Source organism: Taudactylus pleione, unplaced genomic scaffold, assembly GCF_031769625.1.
Source record: "Taudactylus pleione unplaced genomic scaffold, aTauple2 ptg000117l, whole genome shotgun sequence".
In the NCBI taxonomy this organism is placed as follows: Eukaryota; Metazoa; Chordata; class Amphibia; order Anura; family Myobatrachidae; genus Taudactylus; species Taudactylus pleione.
In genome coordinates, this window is record NW_028284519.1 from 18,544,069 (window position 1) to 18,571,530 (window position 27,462).

At 47.8% G+C, this 27,462-nt stretch overlaps 1 protein-coding gene across 1 annotated transcript in view; it reads left to right on the forward strand.

Moving 5' to 3' along the window:
• The first annotated feature begins 7,435 nt into the window (after positions 1–7,435).
• Positions 7,436–27,462, forward strand: part of HEATR3 (HEAT repeat containing 3) — a 35,026-nt gene continuing 14,999 nt past the window's right edge. The window contains exons 1-7 of the mRNA XM_088471885.1: positions 7,436–7,574; positions 8,940–9,112; positions 9,231–9,318; positions 11,544–11,656; positions 12,508–12,617; positions 13,377–13,517; positions 21,427–21,707. Coding sequence (XP_088328011.1) covers positions 7,437–7,574; positions 8,940–9,112; positions 9,231–9,318; positions 11,544–11,656; positions 12,508–12,617; positions 13,377–13,517; positions 21,427–21,707 — 1,044 coding nt within the window. The 5' untranslated portion in view covers position 7,436. The remainder of the gene's footprint in view (positions 7,575–8,939; positions 9,113–9,230; positions 9,319–11,543; positions 11,657–12,507; positions 12,618–13,376; positions 13,518–21,426; positions 21,708–27,462) is intronic.

Consider the following 27,462-nt stretch of genomic DNA (forward strand, 5'->3'; position numbering starts at 1 on the left):
AATTTAGTGCATGCGTTATGTGATAGAAGGGAACCCCTTCAATACTCATATACTTACAGTACATAGGCTAAAGCTTTGCTGAGATGCCCCTCTCATTGCCTGCTGAAGCTGTTTTCCTCCACGTTTCTGCACCAGCAAAGGCGCATTCAACCTAGTGCACAGGTTCTCAAACTCGGTCCTCAGGACCCCAAACAGTGCATTTTTTCCAGGTCTCCTCACAGAATCACAAATGAAATAATTAGCTCCACCTGTGGATCTTTTAAAATGTTTCCGACAGTAATGAATACACCTGTGCACCTGCTGGGTGACCTGGAAAACGTGAACTGTTTGGGTTCCTCAGGACCGAGTTTGAGAACCACTGACCTAGTGGATGACTGACTGAGTCGACCAATAAGAAGCTGGAAGATCACTTCTTGCATCTTACTTTTGTCTACACTGCCCTGCCCATAACCTGGCTATTGATTTGTGGGAGACTGTTCAATACCTTACTTTTACACCTACCTCTTTTTCATCTTAAAAGTGAAACAAAAAATATTTTCCTATATTCCAGCAACCAGCTCCTGTTTATTGTAGACCTGTCACTTTGTCATTGTGTTCTGGGCCACATTGAAACAAAACTGTATCTTGATTGTGCAGGGAAATTGTGCCAGAAAAAATCTGGGTGACCAGGTGCAAATTGGCTCCATTAATGTTAATGGGGTGATTTATCAAATCGTGGAGAAAGAGAAAGTACTAACCAATCAGCTTCTGTCATTTTACAGGCTGGGCTAGAAAAATGATAATAGCTGATTGGTTGCTATGATCTACTTTTCACTTTATCTCTCAGCAAGATTTTATAAATCTGTCTATCTACATTTAACTGGGAGACCATTTTACTATGTCAAAACTGCTGTCATACGAGTACTCTGTAACAGAGCAACAAATTAAAATAGTCCCTAAAAAAGTAATATAGGAATAATATAAGCATGTAAAGAGTAACACTAGATACATACAGTAATACTCCTATACACAGACAAGCAAGTGAATTCAATTAATATGTTAGACACTACATTGTCAAATCAGAATGTTCTATTGTCTCTTGACTAAATAACAATAGGGAGGAAGACTAAAGCCGGGTACACACTAGACGACATTGTAAACAAATTTGTCAATAGCGACCAATTGTTGCAACAAATTCTTGAAATCATCCAGGGTGATGTCACTGACGATGCGCTCTCCCGCGTGTCCTCAGTGACTTCGTCCGTCGGATCTACATGTAGGTCTGACGGCCATGCTGCTGAAGTGTATACACCGGCAAATGTGTATGCACTTCCCAACGCCGGCACCACGCCAGGTTCCCGTCGCGTGCAAGGTTGGTACACACTACCCGGCTTAACACTTCCCTTTTCGTATTAAACACAAGCAATTTGGTAACGTATGAAACAAAGTATTTTGATGAACATAAGACTCACTTATTTAATATTACTGCATTAGAGACCTTAGAAAATACTGATGTTATATAAGGATACCAATTCTTTTTTTGTACCACATAGAATGGTCTCATCTAGGTGGGAATAGGTTATTCTAGTCCACAGTATTATCATAATACAGAAATGCAATATATATTTTAATATTCATGACACTGGATAGTGTCTAAGGGAGAAGGTGAAGTCAACCTGAATAAATAATATATATGTTTTGAACCATCTACCCCTGAGCCAATGTGCCCCCTCCTCTTGACCAATACCACACAGAGAGATGAAAATCTGGTTTCGCATTCTGCGCTCTTGAACACTGCACAATCAGGGATGTGAACGTACTCATTCATATGTATTTTCCATTTTGTGTCAGGAGAATTGATCGCTACAAATCTCTAGAGCTAACCGTTGCGTATGGGACTTGCACCTCAATTGTCAAAGCATTCACCAGTGTTTCTCGTGGTTCACACCTCAGTCACATGGTGCTGAAACACTGGGTCACATATATCACACAATATAACACATGGTCAGCGAGGAGGGAGCCTGAATTGTCCTGGGAAGGTGCGGTAATGGTGTTGGTCGATTCCCCATTGGAGCTGGAAGAATTCACAGAAGTGATGGGTCCTGGGAATTGCATGCAGTTTGCAATTGAAGGTTGAATAACACCAATGAGAAGAAATGGATTTCCTATACAATGCTAAGTTCAAATAAAATGTTATTCTTTATTATTGTCTGTTTTCTCCTTCCTTCAATTTTTACATTGCAGTAATAAATGACTCCTGTACTGGTACGAGTATAAATACAGCCTTCAAGATATTTGCTTAAATGATCACAATCATTAGAATACAAATTAAAGGTTCATGTGACATGCAAATATATACAAACATACTCAGATGTACAGAAACTAATATTTAATTGTTAATTAAAAAATAAAATAGATAGGACTGCTTTTCTAAAACTTATGGTGGGTACACATTAGACATTATGTCCACCGAACCGGCGGATTGAGCTGACGTGTCGTCCACATCGGCAAATATGTTGCGCTTCGTTCATCATGGTCGTTCCTTTGGCCTGCTGTGTGCTGGGCTGCCCTGGAGACTGGGTGCCGCTGCTATGAAGCAGCCACAGCAGTCTCCGATGCCTATGGTTATGCGCTGGGCTGAGGGGGCTCACTGCGCCCCCCCCCCCCCACGCCAGCGTGGCAAATGTTTTCTTTTTGTTTTTTTTACTTGGAAGAGGACATGGACACGCCCCCTTTTCCCGGGCCCGCCGCGGCTCTCGGCGGGCCTGCCGTCAGGCGCCACGAAGCTGTTCTCGCTCACCTCTGCGCCGCAAGGGGGCGCAGGGGCCTGCCTCACCTAGTATCGTCCTATCTCTAGGTGCTGTTTGAAACCCGTCTAGTCAGTATTCCCGCCGCCTGCATGGAATGCAGTAGTGACCTTCCTGGCCTCTCAGGCTCATTGCGCCCGACCTCGTCTGACTTTTGAAGGAACGTATTTCTTTTTATTTTCTCACAATTTTGTGTATTTTGCTCATTTTATGAACAAAAATTACAAAGGTTGTGGGTATTTTGCGGAAATATGTAGATTTGTCCAGGTAGATTTGTTAGGCACACTAATGCCGTATTCAATATTGGAGAGAAAAGTCTGTGCTGGACTTTTTGCTCCACATCGGAGCTTTTCTGGGGATAAAGTATCGGGCGTGTGCCCGCTTTATCCACATATTCAATTTGGAGCCAGCAAAAACAGGAGCCTGCGGAAAGGTAAGTATCGGGAAAAATAGGGAAATTTTCTGGAATTGATCCTGGGACCCCCCTAATGATGTCCAGACATGGGGGATCACTGTGGGTACCCCCATTTAGCCCTGCAGAATGTGTTCTGCATTTTTAAATAGCAGCGGCAGGTGTTTTTTCCCAACATTGAAGAAGTGATGCAGAAGAGCACTTAGGTTTTTTTTTTTTCCTTTTTAAAAGTGTTCCCATCAAATTTGGGGTACATGAAAATGGGTACTAGCATAATTTTATGTCCCTAAACTAATTTTTAAAACATTCTGCAAAAATGCACCTGCCGCATACTTAGAGAATACCCCTGAACCTATTTAGCTATTTTTAAACACTGTTCCCCATATTTTTTTACTCCAAAATTAAAATATTTTTTGGGGGGGTGTCCCTATTTTTTTTATTTTTTTACTTTTTTTGACACAGTTCATTTTTAGGGGCTATTCCCAGGCGTGCATGCTATTTTATTAAAGCCTGCACCCCTAAACCTCAATTCTTCACTTTTTTTCGCCATGTAAAACATGATGAAAGGTTATCCCCGTTTTTTTTCAGACTTTTCGAACCTGCGAAAAGTCTTTGAAATTGAATACGGGGATAAATGAAATAAGCGAAAATGACGTCATCGGCGATGAATTATCGACGATTACGACATTTCGCCTCAAATTGAATACGGGCATAATTTTGTCTTTTTTGTTTTACCTGCTTTAAGGTTAATAAATGTGGTTTTGTGAATCAGATTTCTATATATTCTCTCTTTGTACATCCTAATGAAGGTCACTGATCACTTTAAGAACGTTAGAATTTAGTTAATTAGGTGCTAATGACGATTTTATAACAGGTGCCTGTCAGGCGCACTGCGCCCGAACCTGGGAGTCCCAGAGGTGCGCCTGATGCAGGGTTAAAGGTCACAGAAGAAATTTGTACCCTGGCGGGCTCGCTTTGCTCGCCACGCTATGGGCATGGTTACTATTCCCAATTGATGTCCACGTGGAAAGTAACTGAAGATGTCAGGGTACACTTACTAAAGGGGATCTATCCGCTTTTTGTCTGAAGCACATACCCTCATCCGAAAATTTGTCTGCGGGGGTAGGAAGCCCAGATTTAAACATGAAGTGCTTTTTAGGCGGAAATGTCGGGAAGGCCAACAATTGCCAATGATATCCACATATCATCAGGCCATTATACTCAGTAGAGTTCTGGACTGGACTCGGGGCACCGTGGGTAATTAATGGGTGGAACTGGAGGCAGAATCGTCCAATCTTCACTTGAGCACTTTGCCATGGTGCTCTAAAATTGCTCGTTCCACACACCCAATAGTCGGCCCTACATTGGAAATATGGAAAAAATTGCGTGCTAAATCTGGGATTTCTTCAGTGATATCGCCTCTTACTCCTATCCTTTATAATCCCCTTTTCCGTCCTGGGACCTCAGGGCGGTTTTCCTCCACATGGTCTGATGCAGGGATTTCTAGGGCCGGCCAACTTGTGTCCAATGGTCAATATATAACCTTTTCAGATTTAAGTACCAATACTTCTCTTACAAACCAAAGTCTCTGGGCCTACACTCAGACATTTTGCCTCTTCTCTTGGGGGTCCTTCAGTATTTGCTAGGGATATGACACCCTTTCAATCTATGTGTTCGCAACGGCAGTCTCCCACACATATAATCTCGGGTATATACAAGATTTTATTGCATAACATGTTTGAAGATGACCCTCTTTTTGTAAAGGCCTGGGATACAGATTTTATTAAAAAATACATTCATATTAATTGGGATAAAGTGTTTAAAGTTACTAATATGGGTTCCAATAGTTTGGAGATTTTGGAAACGCAGTATAAGGTAATGACAAGATGGTCCCACTGCCCGGTCAGTCTCCATAAATGCTATCCCACGGTGTCCCCTCTCTGTTGGAGATGCTTTGGGGAAACAGGTACGATGATGCACATCTGGTGGGATTGTTCACTAATTGCCCCCTTTTGGGTAGGGATAATAGCCTTGGCTTCGGAGATATTAGGCTACTCTGTACCATCTGGTCCGGACTTCTGGCTGCTCTCCCATACATCCGACCCGATTTCTCTTTATAAAAAGTCCCTTCTTCCACATATTAATAATGCTGCTAGGGCGGTACTCCCAGTTCGCTGGCGCTCTCGGATTCCTCCGACAGTGTGGGATTGTTGTCAACGCCTTGACTTTTATATGACCATGGATGATGTCCTTTACTCAGTCCCTGAGAAACATTCTGAGTTTATTGCTATATGGTCCAGCTGGATTGATTTTAAATCCTCAGCCTCATATGCAGTGGCGTAACTTCATCCCAGGTGCCCGGGGGCAAGATAAATGTTGGTGCCCCCCCCCCCCCAAACTAAAATGTACCACCCCCAGCACCTATGCCAGCCCCAGCTGCCACCAGTCCCCTTCTGCAGTTCCTTTTATATAATGCCCCCAGTAGTGGTCCCCCTATGCAGTGCCCGCCTATGTAGTGCTCCCCAGTAATGGTCCCCCTATGCAGTACCTCCAGTAGTGAGCCCCCGGTAGTTGCCCCCAGTAGTGAGCCCCCTGTAGTTGCCCCCAGTAGTGAGCCCTTGGTAGTTGCCCCCAGTAGTGAGGCCGTTGTAGTTGCCCCCAGTAGTGAAGCCCCTGTAGTTGCCCCAGTAGTGAGCACCCTGTAGTTGCCCCCAGTAGTGAGCCCCTGTAGTTACCCCCAGTAGTGAGGCCCCTGTAGTTGCCCCCAGTAGTGAGCACCCTGTAGTTGCCCCCAGTAGTGAGCACCCTGTAGTTGCCCCCAGTAGTGAGCCCCTGTAGTTGCCCCCAGTAGTGATGGCCCCCACCGCGCGCGCACACACAAAAAAAACCAAACACTTACCTTTATCCCCGCTCCAGTGCTGCTGCCGTCCATCCCCGGCGTTCGCTCCTCGGCACTATGGGAGTGACGTTATGACGTCACTCCCATAATACACTGCGGGACCCCGGAAGATGGAGGGAGCTCCGTCCTCCGGCTGCCGCCGGGGGTTTGGATAGGAGCCGGGCACCCGCTGGTATCACACTCAGCGGGCGCCCGGCAAATGGAGGGTGCAGGGGGTGCGACCGCACCCCTTGCACCCTCCGTAGTTACGCCAATGGAGGTGGAGCGCCGATCAGCGGTGCTCCTCCATGCAGCTCCCGGGGACAATGGAGCCAGGTGCCCCCTTCAGGGCTGACGCCCGGCGGCAAATTACTCCATTGTCTCCGGGAGTTCCGCCACTGCTCATATGCAGCCCTCATTCCACAACCTTAATTCCTAAATATCTCTGGTGTTTTGGTTCAGAGTTTGGTACATCCAGTGTACATTTGCCCTCTCCCTCCCCCTCGTCCCCCTCTTTATCTTTTCCTCTCTGTTATATTTCTTCCCCATCTTTTTTCTTTTCCTTATTTTTCTGATTATTATAGTGGAGTACGCTATACTTTAGACTTTACTAAATTATTTTAGTTTTGGTTTCTGTTTTTTTTGTATGTCTAAATATGGAGATGTATTGTTGTGCTTTTTTATGTACAGTACTATGATTTGTATTGATTCTTTTTTGCTACAAAAGTATGTCTTCTGCTTTGAAAAGAAAGAATTTATAAAAAAAAAAAAAGGGGATCTATCCACAACCCTAATGGAAGATAGTTGCGATCGGAAATGGGGGGACCCTCTACATAGACCCCGGAGGGGATACTTATGTTTTGCTGTAATTTCCTGAAAAATCAGTTTAATAAATATATCTATAAATACCTTATGTCTGATGCACATTTTCCATGATATAATCTGTCATTACTCTTTCAGTATAGTGTAGGGGTAGACAACGTTTGGCGTTGCAGCTACTGTGGAACTACACATCCCAGCATGCCTTTCCACAGTATAAGCATGCTCTAACAGCAAACATTTAGCAGGGCATTCTGGGATATGTAGTTCCACCGCAGCTGTAGTGTCACTCGTTTCTTACCCCTTTTTAGTGTACAAATGTTCTTCTCACAAACAAGCAGAGACTGGCAGGCGCCGTCCTACTACTGCAGCAGCTGCCTCAGTCACTCCAGTCGACACACTACTAGTAGGAAGAAGCAGGGGTAGTCACGACGAGTGACTGAGGAAGTTTACTGTATGTCGATAAAGTTTGTTGAAGAAAAAAAAACTAATGTAAATGTATTTTGCTGACAATAAAGTTATTCGAAGCACCCCGTGAGGAATGACCATGGGGAAGAGCAGCAGAGCTCGCAAGTTTAAGCCGTCCGGGTTCTCCCCTACGCCCTCCGTCACACAGCCAGCAGAGGCCGGAGGGCAGGAGGACAGTGAGGCCCTACAGGCCGGAGACTTGCTGCAGAAGGTCTGGTCTGGCTACATGGCATTGTGTGTGTTGTGCTCTTACCTACTGTGCCAGTTCATGGAGGAGGACACGTGTTGGGCATAGTGAGCAATGCATCTGCCCAGTGTTTTTCCAGTGCTGCCTATAGAACCTATCCTAGTGCACATCAGTCACAGCACCTTTTACATTGTCCTAGCTATAACACTAATGTCCCAACACTGCTTACCCTATGTCAGTGCAAGCTTATCTAACATTTGTATTTATATCAGTGGTATTCATTTTACCAGTAATCTTTCTGCGGGTGCAGCTGGTAGTCAGTGCCTCCGTTCCATTCAATTGATTGCAATGTTGAACAGCCCCGGGAAGGAGGTCCCGGAGCTGTTCAATTGACCGCAATGTTAAGCTGACTAAGGAGGATTTCATCTCGCACCCTCCTGAGGGGAGAGCAGAAATCAGACTAAAGTGCCGGCTGCAATGCTGTTTTCACAGCTTAGTGCGGCGCTAACAGCATGACGCAAGTACTTAAGTTGCAAAATGCTAGTTCTCGAGAGTAAACGCCCTGCTTTAGTCGCGCTAACCGTCATTCTCTGACTTAAGGTGCATACACACTAGACGATATGCTCCCTGAGCGATATCGTCTAGTGTGTCCCCGGCAGGCTGTGCTCAATGTCGTTCATGACATTGAGCACAGCCGCTGAACGATATCATTAGCGATATCGTTCAGCGCCGGGCTCTCTCACCCATTCCCTGACATGCAGCAACCTGACGAGGTCGTCAGGTTGGCCTGCATGTCGGCGCGATGAACGATGATGACGAACGACCCGCGGGAACGCGCGTCGTCGTCATCGTTCATCTTTTTTGTATTAAAAATGGACGATAAAGTGGACGACTGAACGATAACTATATCGTTATCGTTCAGTCGTCCACTTTAATCGCCCAGTGTGTACGCACCATTAAAGTCCTTCTAGTCGGACATAAAAGCACGCTGTTAAGTCAGACTAGAAGTACTTAAGCCTATGAAATTAATAGCTCTGGGACCTCCTTCCCGGGGCTATTCAACATCGCAATCAATTGAATTGCCCCCCGCCTTCAGTGACTCTTACAGGGTACAGTCTGTGTTTGCAGAACTATCTCCCCACTCCTAAATGTATCATCAAGGCAATAGGGATTAACCCACCCTTGTCTTGTCTGTGTCATACCTAGCTCATCGATTTCTCTCTTTTTGTATTTCCCTTTATGGCACTGCAGAAACTGTGGCCTCTTAAAAAGAAAAGATAATAACTCAGTAGCTTATATTATAACATGGGAACCCTCATACATGGAGAAGACGGCTGAGCCCTGTGCTGACTACTGGTTAATACTTTATTCGTGTTTTTTTTCCCGCAGCTGCAGAACCCTTGTCCTGAAGTTAGGGAATTTGCTTGTGCTAGCATCTCCAAGCTTGTGGAACAGAAGCAGGTCATCCCTTCCCTCCTGCAGAGAGATGCCGTCAGATGTCTTGGACCGCTCCTGCTTGATAAGTGTATGTCCGTACGAGAAACGGCCGCTGGTGCTTTACGGTAAGCAACCTTACACTGCTGGCTTACCACCTCTGTGTTATAAGTCTGTTTCATTCAAGTTTGTTCTTGTTTTGAGCTCTTGTATATTTTTCCCTTTTGTGGGTTCTCTTCCTTTTAGGAACCTAAGCACCTGTGGAGGTTTTGAAGTATGTGATGACATGGTGACCAGGGACATCATGACCCCCTTAGTGGCTCTTTTGAGAGAGGTTTGTTGGTTGTGGATTTTTTTTTACATTCTATGTATGTGTGTTTGCTGCTGTCCTCTAATGTTATGGGTCTATAATGCAATATTGTATTCTATATGCAGTGTGAGAACTGTTGATCCTATTAAGTTATTTTTAGCTTGGACCAAAAAAAAATAAATATGTACACCATTTAAGTACATGTAAAGTGTCTTGTAAAAATGGAGCATTTAAGGAGGATAAACTCCTTTTGTACAACCTCCTGCTTCTTAGCCACACTTCTCTTCATGTAACCATTTGTTGGGGGACTGATCTCGCCACAACTGCAATACAGTCACTGATCCAACTTATCAGACTGCTGGAATCAACCTATCTGTGCTGTTCAAGCAGCTGTGATGGGTTTGTGCAGATTGTACTCATACACATACTGAGTGGGGGTTTGAATTCCCTGCCCATGTTTTTCAGGCTGTGCTCCCCTCTCTCATCTGTCAGCGCCGTTAATGCGTAGCTGTAATCTTGTAACTGGAAAACTAAAAATATAGCCTTAGGTGCTGACTGGAGACACTTAGTGGATTATCTCCCTGCAGCTGTTCAAGAATGGTAGCAAACCAACAAGAAAAAAACATAATTTCTGTGCTGTCAGCGACACTTTGACTATTCATCTATGTTCGCTTTCAATATTGGGATATCAAGAGATTAATATTGCAGATTGTAGTCCTCTATTTGTCCACATTTAACCACAGTGGACACTGCAATTGTGTTGTTTTTATATGTGTTTTTATAATACTCCACTGTATGCTTTTTATTGTTAGAGTTGTTCATGGTATAATTTGATGTCTTTACATTGTTTTGATTATTAAATGTGATTCATTGTATTGCTTTTGGGCATTTTTCTAGAACACACATTTTTACATTTATATTATTTATCACTCCAGCAATGTTCATTGATTCAGTTCATTTGTAATCTTGTAACTGGATCCTCAAGGGGGTGAAACCTAGACCAGGAGGTGTGGCGTTTGTGCTCAACCACTATACACTATGTATGAGAAAATATAAAGTAATATATATTTTTAGTGTCAGCATGCTCAGCAATGCTTCACCATTTTGTTTGTATTGTGGCATTACCCTGATATGGTGCACTTACCTAGTGTTCAGTCTAGAACCCTGCACTTGTCACTACCCGTGCAGTTCCTCTTTCCTGCCTGGGGTGTTGCTCTCTGCTTCTAGCACACTCTGGTCTGTACCTCAGCAGTTTTTGCATCAGCTGAGTATGCTAGAAGCACCAGAGCAGGGAAGCGACACACCAGGCAGGGTAGAGGAACTGCATGGATGGGTTGTGACAGGTGCAGGGTGCTAGAATGAACACTACTTACCTTAGGTTTGCTAACAGTCCATTGCATTGGCATCCGCTTTCCTGCTTTTCTGATCCGAACTGGCAGCAGTGCTGTAACTGCCTCCTCTCCATAAACTAAATACTTGCTGAGAAAGGACTTTGGCAACATAATAGTTAATTTACTATAAGACAGGATTGGAACATTGGAGTTTTAGCGAGTACTGCTCAGATTGTGGCAGTGCTGGACCCAAAGGTAAATTAAACATTCGTATTTGCTCTAGTTTCGTGGACGCCTTCTAAAACGACAATCTTAGTGCCCCTTATATACAGTGCTATGTGTTTCTCATTAGGGAAAATCAAAATGTAATTTGTTTAAACATGGTAATGTAGCTAGGATTCGTGGAGATTATAGTGGGTTTACTATATTCTTCTGAATTACTTTCTTGTATTCCAAAGTGTCAATTTGTAATGACAAAATGTATTTGGAGTTTAACACTGATTAATAATTAATTATGTATAAAGTAGACTAAAGGAGCATACACACTAGACTATATGCACCCTGAGCCGATATCGTCTAGTGTGTCTCTGGCAGGGTGTGCTCAATGTCTTTCACGACATTGAGCACACCCGCTGAACGATATAATTAACGGTATCGTTCAGCGCCCGGCTCTCTTCCCCCATTCCCCAACATGCAGCAACCTGACGATATCGGTGCAGGTTGGCCTGCATGCTTGCCCGATGAACGACAATGACGAACGACCCGCCGGATGCGCATCGTCGTTATCGTTCATCATTTTGGTGTAAAAAATGGACGATATAGTGAACGATAACGATATCGTTATCGTTCAGTCGTCCACTTTAACGCCCAGTGTGTAAGCACTTTAAGTCAATTATATAATTTCTCTTCCTGGCACAGTGTTCCACCGGCTTTAATTCAAATGTGGAGCCATCAATAAAGAGCAAAGACTCGCCAAAGAACTATCCTGAAGACATTGCAAACCAAGCAATTAATGTTCTGTGGAATGTATGGTGAGTTCAACCCTTCCTTGTGTGTTTGTATATCTATCACTGTTTGCCTTGACTGCAGAAGAGATGTGCGAGGGCACATCTGTATATGTGTAGACAAGTACTCATAAATGATTTCTGTTTATTTATTTGGAAATATATATTTGATTACCCATTGATATATGGAGACTATAAAATTACCATGTAAAATGTATATATCTTAGACCCTCAGCACTGCTTAATGGAATGTAAACAACTGTTTAACAAAAGTGCAGTGTATTCTGGCTGGAATATTGCGTGTAATTAATCCTAAAAATATTGTTAAGAAAAAAAAACAACAAAAAACACTGTTGTATTTGTTCATGCTATATATGTACAACTCCATTAAGCCAGTCTCCTCTATGCTGCAAATTTACAAGGTCTTGAGTAAGCCTAAATAATTCAAGGTCAGGAGATTAATACCGAATGGTGTAATATGTGCTGGTTCAGTCAGGAGCACCACTAAAACCAGAGCAGTAACAGGCAGGTCTGAATTCTGCAACTGGGAATCTGCAAGTGCCTCAAATCTGCATGTGATGCATCTGTGGCCAATCACAACTCCCGTTATCACAGTGATCGGAAGACAGCTGTAAATACTCCCTGAATGTATTGTTCACAGAGATGACCAATCTATAAATATAATCAAGTTTAAAATGTAGCCATTAAATATATGAAAATGGAAAAAAAATAAATTCTATATATATTATATATATATATATATATATATATATATTATAAATTTATTTATTTATTTTTATTTGTCTATTGTGACTGCTTGCTTTGCCTGCAATAACCAGGAGGTAAATTATATTTTCGCCCTGCTTGTATCTCTACAGTGAAAGCAACAGTAAGGCCTTATCTGTTTTCAACAAGGAAAACTGTGTGGACATTGTTATACAGTGCCTGCGCAAGTTCCAAAGTAACATGGAACTGTCAATTTCTGCAGGTAGGTGTCTGTTGTGTTCTACAGTACCTTTATCATTGGCAGTGTCTGTATCCAGCTATATCTATATGATCACATCAACCTCTGATAAATATGTTATCACGTTGGCATGTAACCCATTTCACCTGTGGCAGTGATATTACATCCAGACCGTTCCAGCATAACGCACATCTACAGCTTTCAAACACTTCAGTTATTTCCCCATGCTTATTCATCACATACTGCCTCATGATGAAAGTACAGACACTCAAATTAACCAATCACAACATTATCCACAATAGAAATAAAAAGTGTATAGTAATAAGGCATACGGGGGTGCCCAGGCCACAAAAAGAGAAGAAAAAATCACTCTGCAAAGGATAAACAATACATACTCAAAAAGTACAATAGTAAGGATGAAAAGAAAAAAGTATAGCCATGTATAATCTAAATCAAGCCTGGCCAAACTGTGGCTCTCCTTCTGCTGTGAAACTACAAGTCCCAGAATTCCCTCACACCAATCAGCTGGTGAAACATGCTAGGACTTGTAGTTTCACAACAGCTGGGGAGCCACTGGTTGGCCAGGTCTGATCTATATAATAAAATGAATAGAGAAGGAAAAGAGCTGGAGTAAGAGGGGGAGAGAATGAGGAGGGATTCTCTGCAGAGAGGGAGTGAAAAATAAATCCGGGCAGCGCCGGGGACAACATTAGATCTCCTTTTGTGAATGCTTTGTACTCTCTATATCTTTCTTTTCTCTGAATACTGCATGTTTGTCCCTAGCTTACTGTCTGCAGACTGTTACAGAAGATAATCCAGATCTTTTGGCTTCTTTTGATGCCGCCTCCCTGCAGACGTTGGAAACCATACTTTCGACCACTGCACCTACTATGGAGATGAGACTATTGCAGACATTGGTTGCAGGTATAAAAGTAGCTCTGTATATTGCTTGATAAATGTCCCAGATATGTTTATTTTTTTTTTCTCAAGTTTCCTGCTTTTGATTTTGCTGTTATCTCTGATGCCATTGTTACTGTACTGAAAAGGAGAAGAATGAAAGTTATGTAGCTGGCATTCTAAGGGATCATTTCAATTATCTGCGATGGGGATGAGTTGCCTTTGCAATGCCTCATCTTGCCTCCCTCGCCACTCCCACCTTCCCTGGACTGTAAGGGCGATATACATCCGCAATTACTTGCGGCAGCTATATGATTGATTTGACCCATAACTGTTTAAGAAGAGTATGGTCCGCTACCATGGTTTTCCTTAGAAATGCACTGCAATGCAAAAAAGACAAGTAGACATAATATTGTACTTCATTGAATTTAATAGGGAAAATTCTGTTTGTTTTTTTTTAGTTAGTATTTATTATTGTTCTATAACAATAGGGGAAAGAGCATTTTATTTTGTAGATATATATATTTTTTTGTCAATGCTCAGTCCAGCAGTACCGGAAGAACAAAACACAGGCTCCATGGTCCCACAGATGAAACCGTCTATAACCGCGGCAGTATTGAGCAGAATGCAGGCAGCGATTATAGATGGATTTATCTCTCTGTAACCCCTGTCACCTGGCAGAGTGTGCCTCTAACAGACCCCACAAAAGCGGGACATTTGGGCATCCCGAAGACTGTTTTCAGGATGCTGGGGCACAGACTCCAATTCCGGTACGAACCCAGCAAAACCGGGAACTTATAGCAACCCTATGAATCCTATATTAAATATCTGGATAGTTGTAAAATATGCCCGGCGTACATCACTCCTCTGCTGCGGGTTGACGTGATATCCTGGGGCTCCCTTTCTAACGACGCAGACCGTTTGGGTAACACTGTGGCACACTTGCTTGCAGAATTGCACTTTGTGAAGTGTTTTGGTTCATATACTGGGGAAGAGCCAGTGGTGTTACGGTAACTCCTACACTTGCAGAATCATCTTTTTCAGCTTTATCAGGTCCCATCTGGACACGCTTAATAAGATTGGGAGGAGCATCAGCTATCTGTTATGGATCAGGGGAGGTAATACTATACTTTTTAACAGAGGTGCATTGAGATTGTCTGGATAACACTGCCCAGTGTATTTCTACTTCAGGGTCCATAGGGTATCCACAGGATACCTTGGGGTATAGGTGTGACGTCAGTCGCAGGGCACCAAAGAGTTAAGCTTTCAGCCTCCCAGGATGCACTAGGTCCCCCTCCTATACCCCGCCCCCGGGCCAAGGCACCTCAGTTTAGTTTGGTGCCCGGCCGGCGTCGGGTGCACCTGTCGGAGTGGGGGCTAGAAGAGCCCCTGAAGCTTTCTTCAGTGCAGCTGTGGCTGCACATCTGGATGTACAGCATGGACAGTCAGTCCTGACGTCCATGCTGTCTTCCCTACACCCCCGCCGGTACCAGAACGCCGGTACCGATCCGGGGATGCTGGTGAGCATCTGGGGTCACAGCTAGCGGTGACCCCAGATGTTCCGGACCATGGCCGGATCCAAGGGGGACAAAGGTAAGCAGCGGGGTCCCGCGGTGGGTCCCCGCTGGTCACATGGTCCTAAGTCCCCAGGCAGGGGGCTCCCTGGGGACTGGCTGCAGCGTGGAGCCAGGTACTGAACCTGCGCTTTCCACTACCCCCTGGGACAGCGGACCGCAGCAGAGCGGTAGCGCTGCGGCGTCCCAGGGGTTAAATGCATGCCAGGGGAGCGCGCCTTCCCTGTCTCCCAGCCGGCGCCTCCCCCGCTGCACACAGCCCTCTCTGCACTGTGCTGACTGGTCCTGTGTCAGCGCTCCTCCCCCAGGCCAGCTTCTCTCTGCTCCTCGGCGGCCATCTTCTCTGCAACGCATGGTGAACGCTGCTGGAAGTCTGGAAGGAAGCATCGTGGTCTGGGTCCCCCCGCATACCTCTCCTCCGCTGTGGCTCAGGTCTGTGTATGCAGCGCTGTGTCCTATCAGGCCCTGTGTCTGTGTAGTTGAGTGATTAGCGCTGTTAGTGCAGGAATTGTTATTTCTCTGCATTGTATGTGACTGTGCTAGCGCTGCCTGTAACTTTTCTTCTCTAAACTGTCAGCTTTATTACTGTCCCTGTTCTTTCTGCTAAAGCCCTTGCGGTGCGGTGCTGCAGGGTGGTCTCTCGCCTATTTAATACTTAATTGGTGAGAGAGGTCACATACGTGGTGCCATCATGTCTGAAAGTGATTTTCCCCTCCGGCTACAGTGTACCACGTGCAAAGTACCGTTAGCGGAGGGGGAAGGTAGCGCGGAGGGCCTTTGCCGGCAGTGTTTGTCCATGGCGCGGCCTATTACGGTTACAGCACCGGTACAGGAGCCGCCCTGGGCTTGTTTCGCTCAGGCGTTAACAGCTTTAGTGGGCCAGTTAGCTCCGCAGCCCGCGTTTACTCCGATGGGTTTGTCCCAGCAGTCTGTGGTGTCGTCACCCATGCAGGGGTTCCCACGACAATTGGTGGTACCCCACAGTCTCCCTATTTACCCGCTCCCGGGTTCTCAGGAGCCAGCGTGGGTTAACTCCCTGACGAGTTCTGTACAGCACTTGTCGGATGTGTTGCAAGGGGAGTCTGTGATGCGGCCTCATAAAAGGCCGGTGGCGTCTCTGTCCGCTCCTTATGAGGATGACGAAGGGACGTCTGATGATGGGGAGATTCTGGATCCTTACGATCAGGAACCTCTCCATACTAAGGACGCTGATGCTAAGTCCAAAGTATATATTCCTGGACTTATTCGGGCGGTCCGCACAGCCTTGGTGATTGAGGACGAAGTTCCCCCAGCGGCTAAATCTAAGTATGCCTTTTTCAAAGATGTGAAGGGCGATGCCACAGTCTTTCCTCTTTCGGGTCAGTTGGTGGACCATTTAGAGGAGGCGTGGAAACAACCTGGCAAAAGATACCAGCCGCAGAGACGCCTGGCGGTGGCTTATCCGTTCGCGGATAATTATTTTGCTAAGTGGGAATCCCCTCCACAGGTGGATTCTCACGTGACCCGTCTTGTCCGTAGTGCCACATTGCCGATGCCATCCATGTCCTCCCTTAAGGATGCTACGGACCGCAAGGTAGAAATCTGCCTGAAGTCCGCTTATTTCCTTGCAGGGGGGGCAGCACGGCCGGCTATGGCCATTTGCTGGGTTGCCAGAGCGATGGAGCGCTGGGCGGATTCATTAGAGGCGTCTTTTGAATCCGACTGTCCGGCCGAACAGGCGGAGTTGGTTGGCAATCTCCGTGATTCGGCCACCTACATCAACGAGGCGGCTCTAGACATTAGTACTCTGGTGTCTAGAATTTCTTCAGCAGCGGTAGCTGCTCGTCACACCTTGTGGCTGCGATCCTGGAAGGCGGACGCAGATTCCAAGAAAGGTCTGGAAGCGTTGCCGTTTACCGGAGAAGTTCTCTTCGGTCCGGATCTGGATAAGATTGTGGCCACGCTGGCGGCAGCCAAATCTGCTTGTCTCCCGTCGGCCGCTGCTCCTTCTGGTTCTGGACCATCGTTCTTTCGGCCATCTAGGGCCCAGGGCAGGCCCAAACCACGGTCGTTTCCTCGACAGGCTGGCCCTAAGAAATCGGTCAAGCCCCGGAAACAGGCATGGAGTACCAGACGTCCGGCCCCCAAGCCAGATGACAAGCCTGCGGCCTGACGGTCCGGGTCTCCCCTTGGGGGATCCCAGGGTGGGAGGCCGCCTGCTGCAGTTCTCCCGGTGTTGGTCGTTCACTACGACAGACACTTGGGTTCTGGAGGTGGTCTCCCACGGGTACGCCCTCTCCTTCCGGCACAGACCCCCGGCTCGATTCTTCACCACGGGTCTACCATCAGACCGGAACAAGGCTACGGAGCTGCGGAAGGTATTGCACACTATGCTCCAGGCTGGAGTTATAGTGCCTGTTCCATTCTCCCAGAGGGGCCAGGGTTTCTATTCAAATCTATTTTTGGTACAGAAACCCAATGGGTCATATCGTCCGATTCTCAACCTCAAAGCACTCAACAAGTCTTTGCGGGTCCCGAAGTTTCGGATGGAGACCCTACGGTCCATCATTCTGGCGCTGGAACCTGGGGACTACATGGTGTCATTGGACATACAGGACGCTTACCTGCATGTCCCTATTCTTTTGCGCCATCAAGAGTTCCTTCGGTTTGCAATCAGCAGCGACCACTTCCAGTTTCGGGCGTTACCTTTTGGCCTGGCGACAGTGTTTTCACCAAGGCGATGGCGGTCATGGCGGCTTCTCTGCGGCTGCAAGGAGTCCGCATGTTGCCGTACTTGGACGACCTGTTATTGGTGGCAGGATCTCCAGAGCTCCTGTTACACCACTTGGACCTGACCATTGCACTGCTGCAACGGCACGGCTGGCTAATCAACTGGCAGAAGTCCACTCTAATCCCGTCTCGGAGGATTCTGCATCTTGGAGCCTTATTGGACTCGGGACAGCAAAGGATCTTCGTGACGGAGGACAAGATCTCTGCTTTACAGTCAAGGGTGCGCAGTTGTCTGCACAGCCGCCGGGTGTCCTTACACTCGGCGATGAGGTTACTGGGCTCCATGGTGTCGGTGTTCGACATGGTGGAATACGCCCAGTTTCACTCCAGACCTCTGCAGCACCTGATCCTGTCCAAGTGGAACGGGCTGCCTCAGTCTCTGAAGTTCCAGACGATTGTGCTCACCCAGGAGGTTCGCCTGTCCCTTGCGTGGTGGTTAAAGACGACCCACCTCAACAAGGGACGTCCGTTCTGGGTTCCAAATTGGGTCCTGTTGACAACGGACGCCAGTCTTCGGGGCTGGGGAGCAGTTTCGGGTCCACACTTGTTCCAGGGCAGGTGGACGCCGACAGAAGCGGAGCTTCCAATAAATATCTTGGAACTCCGTGCGGTCTTCAATGCTCTCCTGCAGGCACAGCGGTTTCTCCAGGGTCACCCGGTGCAGGTCCAGTCGGACAATGCTACCACCGTGGCCTACATAAACAGGCAAGGAGGAACTCGCAGTCGGGCGGCTCTCGTAGAGGTCTCTCGGATCCTGGTTTGGGCGGAGCGCAATCTTCCGGCCATATCAGCGGTCTTCATCCCGGGAGTGCTAAATTGGGAGGCGGACTTTCTAAGTCGTCAGGACGTTCATCCAGGGGAATGGTCCCTGCACCCGGACGTTTTTCAACTACTGGTGGACAGGTGGGGTCTTCCAGAAATCGACCTCATGGCGTCCTGGCACAACAACAAGTTGCCGGTGTACGGGTCTCGCACAAGAGACGAAGGGGCGTCTCTGGTGGATGCTCTGTGCGTCCGGTGGACGTTCAGGTTCGCATACCTGTTCCCTCCAGTCTCCCTTCTTCCACGGGTAATCCGGAAATTCAAACAGGAAGGAGGGACGCTCCTGTTGATAGCTCCCGCGTGGCCCAGATGGCACTGGTTCTCAGACCTTCAGGGTCTGTCCGTGGACAGTCCTCTGCGGTTGCCGCTACGACCGGACCTTCTGTCTCAGGGTCCTTGTCTTCACCCGGACCTGACTCGGTTGTCTTTGGCGGCGTGGCTGTTGAGACGGCCATGCTGAGGTCCCGGGGGTTTTCCAGCTCTGTGGTGCGTACCATGTTACGAGCTCGGAAACCGTCTTCCGCGAGGATATACCATCGCGTGTGGCATACGTTCTTCCAGTGGTGTCGACCGAGAGGTTATGCACCGCGGGAGTTTCGTCTGTCTCGGATTCTCGCCTTCCTGCAAGCGGGACTAGATCATGGGCTTCGCCTTGCTTCTTTGAAGGTACAGGTTTCGGCCCTATCTGTCTGGTTTCACCGTAGGATTGCTACAATCCCGGATGTGCGCACCTTTATGCAAGGTGTTCTCCGTATTCAGCCGCCCTTTGTTCCACCTGTGGCGCCTTGGGATTTGGCTGTGGTCCTGAGGGCTCTCCAAGGACCGCCGTTTGAACCACTGGGCTCAGTGGATATTAAATGGCTAACAGCTAAGACTGTTTTCCTTCTGGCCGTTGCTTCGGCCAGACGTGTTTCTGAGTTAGGGGCTCTTTCTTGTAGACCCCCTTTCTTGGTTTTTCATGGGAACAGGGCAGTGCTCCGCACTCGGCCCGAGTTTCTTCCCAAAGTTGTTTCCCAGTTTCATGTTAACGAGGAAATAGTTGTTCCGGCCTTTAACTCACCGGGTCTTTCCGTGGGTGAGGCCTCTTTGGATGTTGTGCGGGCCTTAAGGACTTATGTTGACCGCACTTCTTCGTTTAGGAAGTCGGACGCTTTGTTGTCCTCTATGGCTTCTGTAAAAAGGGTTGGCCTGCTTCAAAGCAAACTTTGGCAGCCTGGATCCGTATGGCTATTTCTGAAGCTTATCTTCATGAAGGCCTACCGGTCCCTCCTTCTCTGAAGGCTCATTCCACTAGGTCTGTGGGTCCTTCGTGGGCAGCTCGACGTGGTGCCTCGGCAGTTCAGATCTGCAAGGCTGCTACGTGGTCTTCTGTCCATACCTTCGTGAGGTATTACAGGTTTGACACCTTCGCCTCTCAGGATGCTTCCTTCGGGCGGCGGATTCTCCTTTCTGCACAGGAGCGTCCCCACCCTTAAAGGATACTGCTTTGGGACATCCCCAAGGTATCCTGTGGATACCCTATGGACCCTGAAGTAGAAAATATGAGATATGGTAAGAACTTACCCTTGTTATCTCTATTTCTACGAAGTCCATAGGGTTCCACAGGACTCCCGCCCTGTCGCACCTGTGCTGCAGATGGGCTTTGCTCTGGTCACCGGTTTTCCGTCTCCCTCTGGTGAGAATGTGATTCTTGTATGTGTCCAGATCTTTGTTCTCTCTCTTCCTTCTCCTCCTCCGGCCTAGGGCTTGGTAACTAACTGAGGTGCCTTGGCCCGGGGGCGGGGTATAGGAGGGGGACCTAGTGCATCCTGGGAGGCTGAAAGCTTAACTCTTTGGTGCCCTGCGACTGACGTCACACCTATACCCCAAGGTATCCTGTGGAACCCTATGGACTTCGTAGAAATAGAGATAACAAGGGTAAGTTCTTACCATATCTCATATTTTTATCTCCCATGGTTCATATCTGAAAATTTTATATTTTGGGGCTTAGTGGTCCTTTTAAAATGACATATTGTTGAATGAAGGATCACAGAGTAATGGTAGTGCTCCTCTAGCCTACACATTCTACTTATTCTATTCATGAGAATGCATTGATGTGAATAGCTGCTTGTGAGTCAAGTGCCACAGTCTCATAACTAATGGTTTCTCATCCACTATGATGGTCTTGCATCATGAGGGGGTAAATATTTTGAGTTGTTCCATTGTACAATAGTATGAAGCAGTGACTGCGTCTGTACTTAGGGCCTGATTCAGAGTTGGGAATAGAGACAGAGAGAGCACTTAACTGTGTACCTGGATGAACCATGTTGCAATGCAAGGGGTGTAAATACATAGATTTTTTTGCATGTAGGGTAAATACTGGCTGCTTTTGCATGTAGCTCACAAATACTGCACAGCTTTATTATTACTGTACAATTTAGATGTCAGTTTGGACACCTCCCTCCCAAATCTAAATCTCTCTGCACATTTTAAATCTGCCCCACCTGCAGTGCAGCATGGTTTCACCAAGATGATCAGTTGAGAGAGATATCTCTCTCTATTCCCAAATCTAAATCAGGCCCTTAGGTCATAACAAGGGAATTATATGAAGGTAGTATGGTTAACATGATGTATGTGTAATACAATATATAATTGACATGGTGTATTAATAATCAAATTGCAAAGCTATCTGACAGTGTTGCTTCCTATGTGTGAGTGCCCTCACTTCCTGTATGGCATTTAGTGTTTATGGCTGTTATCAGCTGGCGACACTGACGCTCTCTATACAACAGGTACAGTTTGGAACTTGAAAGAGAGGATACCGCCTGGCAGCCAGGCTGAGTCCCTGAACGCCATACTGAGGATACTCGCAGAAGTCCTAACTCTGGATGCTGGGAAATTCATTATACAGATGAAAGAAGCCGAATCTGTTCGACTGAGAGCAGCTGCCTCCGAGGCTGAAGCAGAAGAGGCGGCAGCAATCCTGGAAGAAGCCACTCTGAATGAAGAGGACGGGATGATGGATGACGCAGTTAAAGAACAGAGTAATACTGGTTTCTCTGACTTAAACCCAGTAAGTAGAGTATAATGGACCTTTAAAAGATTAAAGTTATGATATTTTGGCAGGTCATTTTCCATATTTCCAATCCCAGATATAAGCTAAGGTATGACTGAGGGCCATTTCCTTTTTGCCAACAATGGATTTTACCGACTGAAGGCTTACAGATACCAACATGTATAGATGTCTTTCTTCTCAAACGCACTGATGCAAGTCATCAACTGATCTGATTTTGCTCTCTACCAGGCCAGATCTGATCACCACATGACCACATTTTGCATTCAATATAGCCAGCCATGTTTGGTCAAATTGCACAGCTCTGGGTGGTCGGACCAATATAATCTATTCCAGGGGTTCTCAAGTAACACCAACAGGACATGTTTTGTGGATTCCTTTAATCATGCACAGGTGAGTTCATCTTATGCTGTGTCAGTAATGATCCCACCTGCTTTCACAGGCAGAAATCCTCAAAACATGACCTGTAGGGAAAACTTGAGGTTTGATTGCCCTGCTCCTGGAAGTCCTGATCAGATTGTGCTTGTAGTGGAGATAAGGTCCCCATACATCAGAGATAGATTGCAGCAATCGATTGTGTATAAAAATCTTTCCCTTTTTCAATCGATTGCAGAGTTGCCACAATCGATTGAAAAAAGGGAAATATTTTTATACACAATCGATTGTGGCAACTCTGCAATCGATTGAAGAAGGGAAAGATTTTTATACACAATCGATTGCAAATTGCACGATTGCTGCAATCAATCTCTGATGTATGGGGGCTTTTAGTTTAGGGGATCTATTCAATTATCCGCAATGTGCGGTGGCTGATAATTACAGCAGAGCAACTTCGCTTATTTCTCCTTCATCCACTAAGGGACATGAGTTCAAGACAGTATAGACGGTAGTAGAGCTTCTATGGGGATGTAAATTGTAATGAGAAATGTTGTACCTGCAATGTGTTGCCATTACCCACATTTACCCACTGTTCCATCACACGTCATGATCTTTGCTTCTAATTGAGTTACAAAGTCTGTATTCATTACACATGCTTAATTGCATGGCTACTATGGTTTAGTGCACTGTTCTCCACTGGTACTTGGTTATTAACACCCCTGATATAGTCTCACCAAAAATAACTGTTTTGCTAGTCCAGGCCCACATTCCAATATGACTCATTGAAAGTAGGTCAAATATATAAAGTACGAAGATATGGCAGAGGTCCCCAAACTCCGCAAATTACAGTCCAGGTTTTAAGGATATCCATGCTTGAGCCCAGCAATTAAGTCACCTGTGCTCAAGCATTGATATCCTTAAAACGTGGACTGTAATGGCTGTGTTTAGGAACCGCTGAGATATGTGATAAAGAGGTCAACTGCATTCTAATCTGTAATGTAATGAGAAATACTTTGTAGCCTTATTTGCCTCACCACAAGGTATTGCTATTTGTATTTGACTAATATAGTTTCCACAAAGGTTCCAGGTCTGGTGTTGGTGCATGTGGATGAGTATTACTCAAGCTGAAATGCTTGTTTTAATATCTGAGGGCAACTATTACTTTAAAAAAAAAAATAGTCCAAATGTATTTTTTTTTTTAATAATAATAATAATAATAACTGTTTCTACTTCAGGGTCCATAGGGTATCCACACCTTGGGGTATAGGTGTGACGTCAGTCGCAGGGCACCAAAGAGTTAAGCTTTCAGCCTCCCAGGATGCACTAGGTCCCCCTCCTATACCCCGCCCCCGGGCCAAGGCACCTCAGTTTAGTTTGGTGCCCGGCCGGAGTCGGGTGCACCTGTTGGAGTGGGGGCTAGAAGAGCCCCTGAAGCTTTTTCTTCATGCAGCTGTGGCTGCACATCTGGATGAACAGCATGGACAGTCAGTCCTGACGTCCATGCTGTCTTCCCTACACCCCGCCGGTACTGATCCGGGGATGCTGGTGGGCGTCTGGGGTCACAGCTAGCGGTGACCCCAGATGCTTCGGACCATGGCCGGATTCAAGGGGGACAGAGGTAAGCAGCGGGGTCCCGCGGTGGGTCCCCGCTGATCACATGGTCCTAAGTCCCCAGGCAGGGGGCTCCCTGGGGACTGGCTGCAGCGTGGAGCCAGGCGACCAACCTGCGCTTCCACTACCCCCTGGGACAGCGGACCGCAGCAGAGCGGTAGCGCTGCGGCGTCCCAGGGGTTAAATGCATGCCAGGGGAGCGCGCCTTCCCTGTCTCACAGCCGGCGCCTCCCCCGCTGCACACAGCCCTCTCTGCATGCTGCCGACTGGTCCTGTGGCAGCGCTCCTCCCCCAGGCCAGCCTCCTCTCTGCTCCTCGGCGGCCATCTTCTCCAGAACGCATGGTGAACGCTGCTGGAAGCGCTGGACGGAAGCATCGTGGTCTGGGTCCCCCCGCATACCTCTCCTCCGCTGTGGCTCAGGTCTGTGTATGCAGCGCTGTGTCCTACCAGGCCCTGTGTCTGTGTAGTTGAGTGATCAGCGCTGTTAGTGCAGGAATTGTTATTTCGCTGCATTGTATGTGACTGTGCTAGCGCTGCCTGTAACTTTTCTTCTCTAAACTGTCAGCTTTATTACTGTCCCTGTTCTTCTGCTAAAGCCCTTGCGGTGCGGTGCTGCAGGGTGGTCTCTCGCCTATTTAATACTTAATTGGTGAGAGAGGTCACATACGTGGTGCCATCATGTCTGAAAGTGATTTTCCCCTCCGGCTACAGTGTACCACGTGCAAAGTACCGTTAGCGGAGGGGGAGGGTAGCGCGGAGGGCCTTTGCCGGCAGTGTTTGTCCATGGCGCGGCCTATTACGGTTACAGCTCCGGTACAGGAGCCGCCCTGGGCTTGTTTCGCTCAGGCGTTAACAGCTTTAGTGGGCCAGTTAGCTCCGCAGCCCGCGTTTACTCCGATGGGTTTGTCCCAGCAGTCTGTGGTGTCGTCACCCATGCAGGGGTTCCCACGACAATTGGTGGTACCCCACAGTCTCCCTATTTCCCCGCTCCCGGGTTCTCAGGAGCCAGCGTGGGTTAACTCCCTGACGAGTTCTGTACAGCACTTGTCGGATGTGTTGCAAGGGGAGTCTGTGATGCGGCCTCATAAAAGGCAGGTGGCGTCTCTGTCCGCTCCTTATGAGGATGACGAAGGGACGTCTGATGATGGGGAGATTCTGGATCCTTACGATCAGGAACCTCTCCATACTAAGGACGCTGATGCTAAGTCCAAAGTATATATTCCTGGACTTATTCGGGCGGTCCGCACAGCCTTGGTGATTGAGGACGAAGTTCCCCCAGCGGCTAAATCTAAGTATGCCTTTTTCAAAGATGTGAAGGGCGATGCCACAGTCTTTCCTCTTTCGGGTCAGTTGGTGGACCATTTAGAGGAGGCGTGGAAACAACCTGGCAAAAGATACCAGCCGCAGAGACGCCTGGCGGTGGCTTATCCGTTCGCGGATAATTATTTTGCTAAGTGGGAATCCCCTCCACAGGTGGATTCTCACGTGACCCGTCTTGTCCGTAGTGCCACATTGCCGATGCCATCCATGTCCTCCCTTAAGGATGCTACGGACCGCAAGGTAGAAATCTGCCTGAAGTCCGCTTATTCCCTTGCAGGGGGGGCAGCACGGCCGGCTATGGCCATTTGCTTGGTTGCCAGAGCGATGGAGCGCTGGGCGGATTCATTAGAGGCGTCTTTTGAATCCGACTGTCCGGCCGAACAGGCGGAGTTGATTGGCAATCTCCGTGATTCGGCCACCTACATCAACGAGGCGGCTCTAGACATTAGTACTCTGGTGTCTAGAATTTCTTCAGCAGCGGTAGCTGCTCGTCGCACCTTGTGGCTGCGATCCTGGAAGGCGGACGCAGATTCCAAGAAAGGTCTGGAAGCGTTGCCGTTTACCGGAGAAGTTCTCTTCGGTCCGGATCTGGATAAGATTGTGGCCACGCTGGCGGCAGCCAAATCTGCTTGTCTCCCGTCGGCCGCTGCTCCTTCTGGTTCGGGACCATCGTCCTTTCGGTCATCTAGGGCCCAGGGCAGGCCCAAACCACAGTCGTTTCCTCGACAGGCTGGCCCTAAGAAATCGGTCAAGCCCCGGAAGCAGGCATGGAGTACCAGACGTCCGGCCCCCAAGCCAGATGACAAGCCTGCGGCCTGACGGTCCGGGCCTCCCTTTGGGGGATCCCAGGGTGGGAGGCCGCCTGCTACAGTTCGCCCAGTGTTGGAGCTGCGGAAGGTATTGCACACTATGCTCCAGGCTGGAGTTATAGTGGCTGTTCCATTCTCCCAGAGGGGCCAGGGTTTCTATTCAAATCTATTTTTGGTACAGAAACCCAATGGGTCATATCGTCCGATTCTCAACCTCAAAGCACTCAACAAGTCTTTGCGGGTCCCGAAGTTTCGGATGGAGACCCTACGGTCCATCATTCTGGCGCTGGAACCTGGGGACTACTTGGTGTCATTGGACATACAGGACGCTTACCTGCATGTCCCTATTCTTTTGCGCCATCAACAGTTCCTCAGGTTTGCAATCCGCAGCGACCACTTCCAGTTTCGGGCGTTACCTTTTGGCCTGGCAACAGCACCACGTGTTTTCACCAAGGTGATGGCGGTCATGGCGGCTTCTCTGCGGCTGCAGGGAGTCCGCATGTTGCCGTATTTGGACGACCTGTTATTAGTGGCAGGATCTCCAGAGCTCCTGTTACGCCACTTGGACCTGACCATTGCACTGCTGCAACGGCACGGCTGGCTAATCAACTGGCAGAAGTCCACTCTAATCCCGTCTCGGAGGATTCTGCATCTTGGAGCCTTATTGGACTCGGGACAGCAAAGGATCTTCGTGACGGAGGACAAGATCTTTGCTTTACAGTCAAGGGTGCGCAGTTGCCTGCACAGCCGCCGGGTGTCCTTACACTCGGCGATGAGGTTACTGGGCTCCATGGTGTCGGTGTTCGACATGGTGGAATACGCCCAGTTTCACTCCAGACCTCTGCAGCACCTGATCCTGTCCAAGTGGAACGGGCTGCCTCAGTCTCTGAAGTCCCAGACGATTGTGCTCACCCAGGAGGTTCGCCTGTCCCTTGCGTGGTGGTTACAGACGACCCACCTCAACAAGGGACGTCCGTTCTGGGTTCCAAATTGGGTCCTGTTGACAACGGACGCCAGTCTTCGGGGCTGGGGAGCAGTTTCGGGTCCACACTTGTTCCAGGGCAGGTGGACGCCGACAGAAGCGGAGCTTCCAATAAATATCTTGGAACTCCGTGCGGTCTTCAATGCTCTCCAGCAGGCACAGCGGTTTCTCCAGGGTCGCCCGGTGCAGGTCCAGTCGGACAACGCTCCCACCGTGGCCTACATAAACAGGCAAGGAGGAACTCGCAGTCGGGCGGCTCTCGTAGAGGTCTCTCGGATCCTGGTTTGGGCGGAGCGCAATCTTCCGGCCATATCAGCGGTCTTCATCCCGGGAGTGCTAAATTGGGAGGCGGACTCTCTAAGTCGCCAGGACGTTCATCCGGGGGAATGGTCCCTGCACCCGGACGTTTTTCAACTACTGGTGGACAGGTGGGGTCTTCCAGAAATCGACCTCATGGCGTCCCGGCACAACAACAAGTTGCCGGTGTACGGGTCTCGCACAAGAGACGAAGGGGCGTCTCTGGTGGATGCTCTGTGCGTCCGGTGGACGTTCCGGTTCGCATACCTGTTCCCTCCGGTCTCCCTTCTTCCACGGGTAATCCGGAAATTCAAACAGGAAGGAGGGACGCTCCTGTTGATAGCTCCCGCGTGGCCCAGA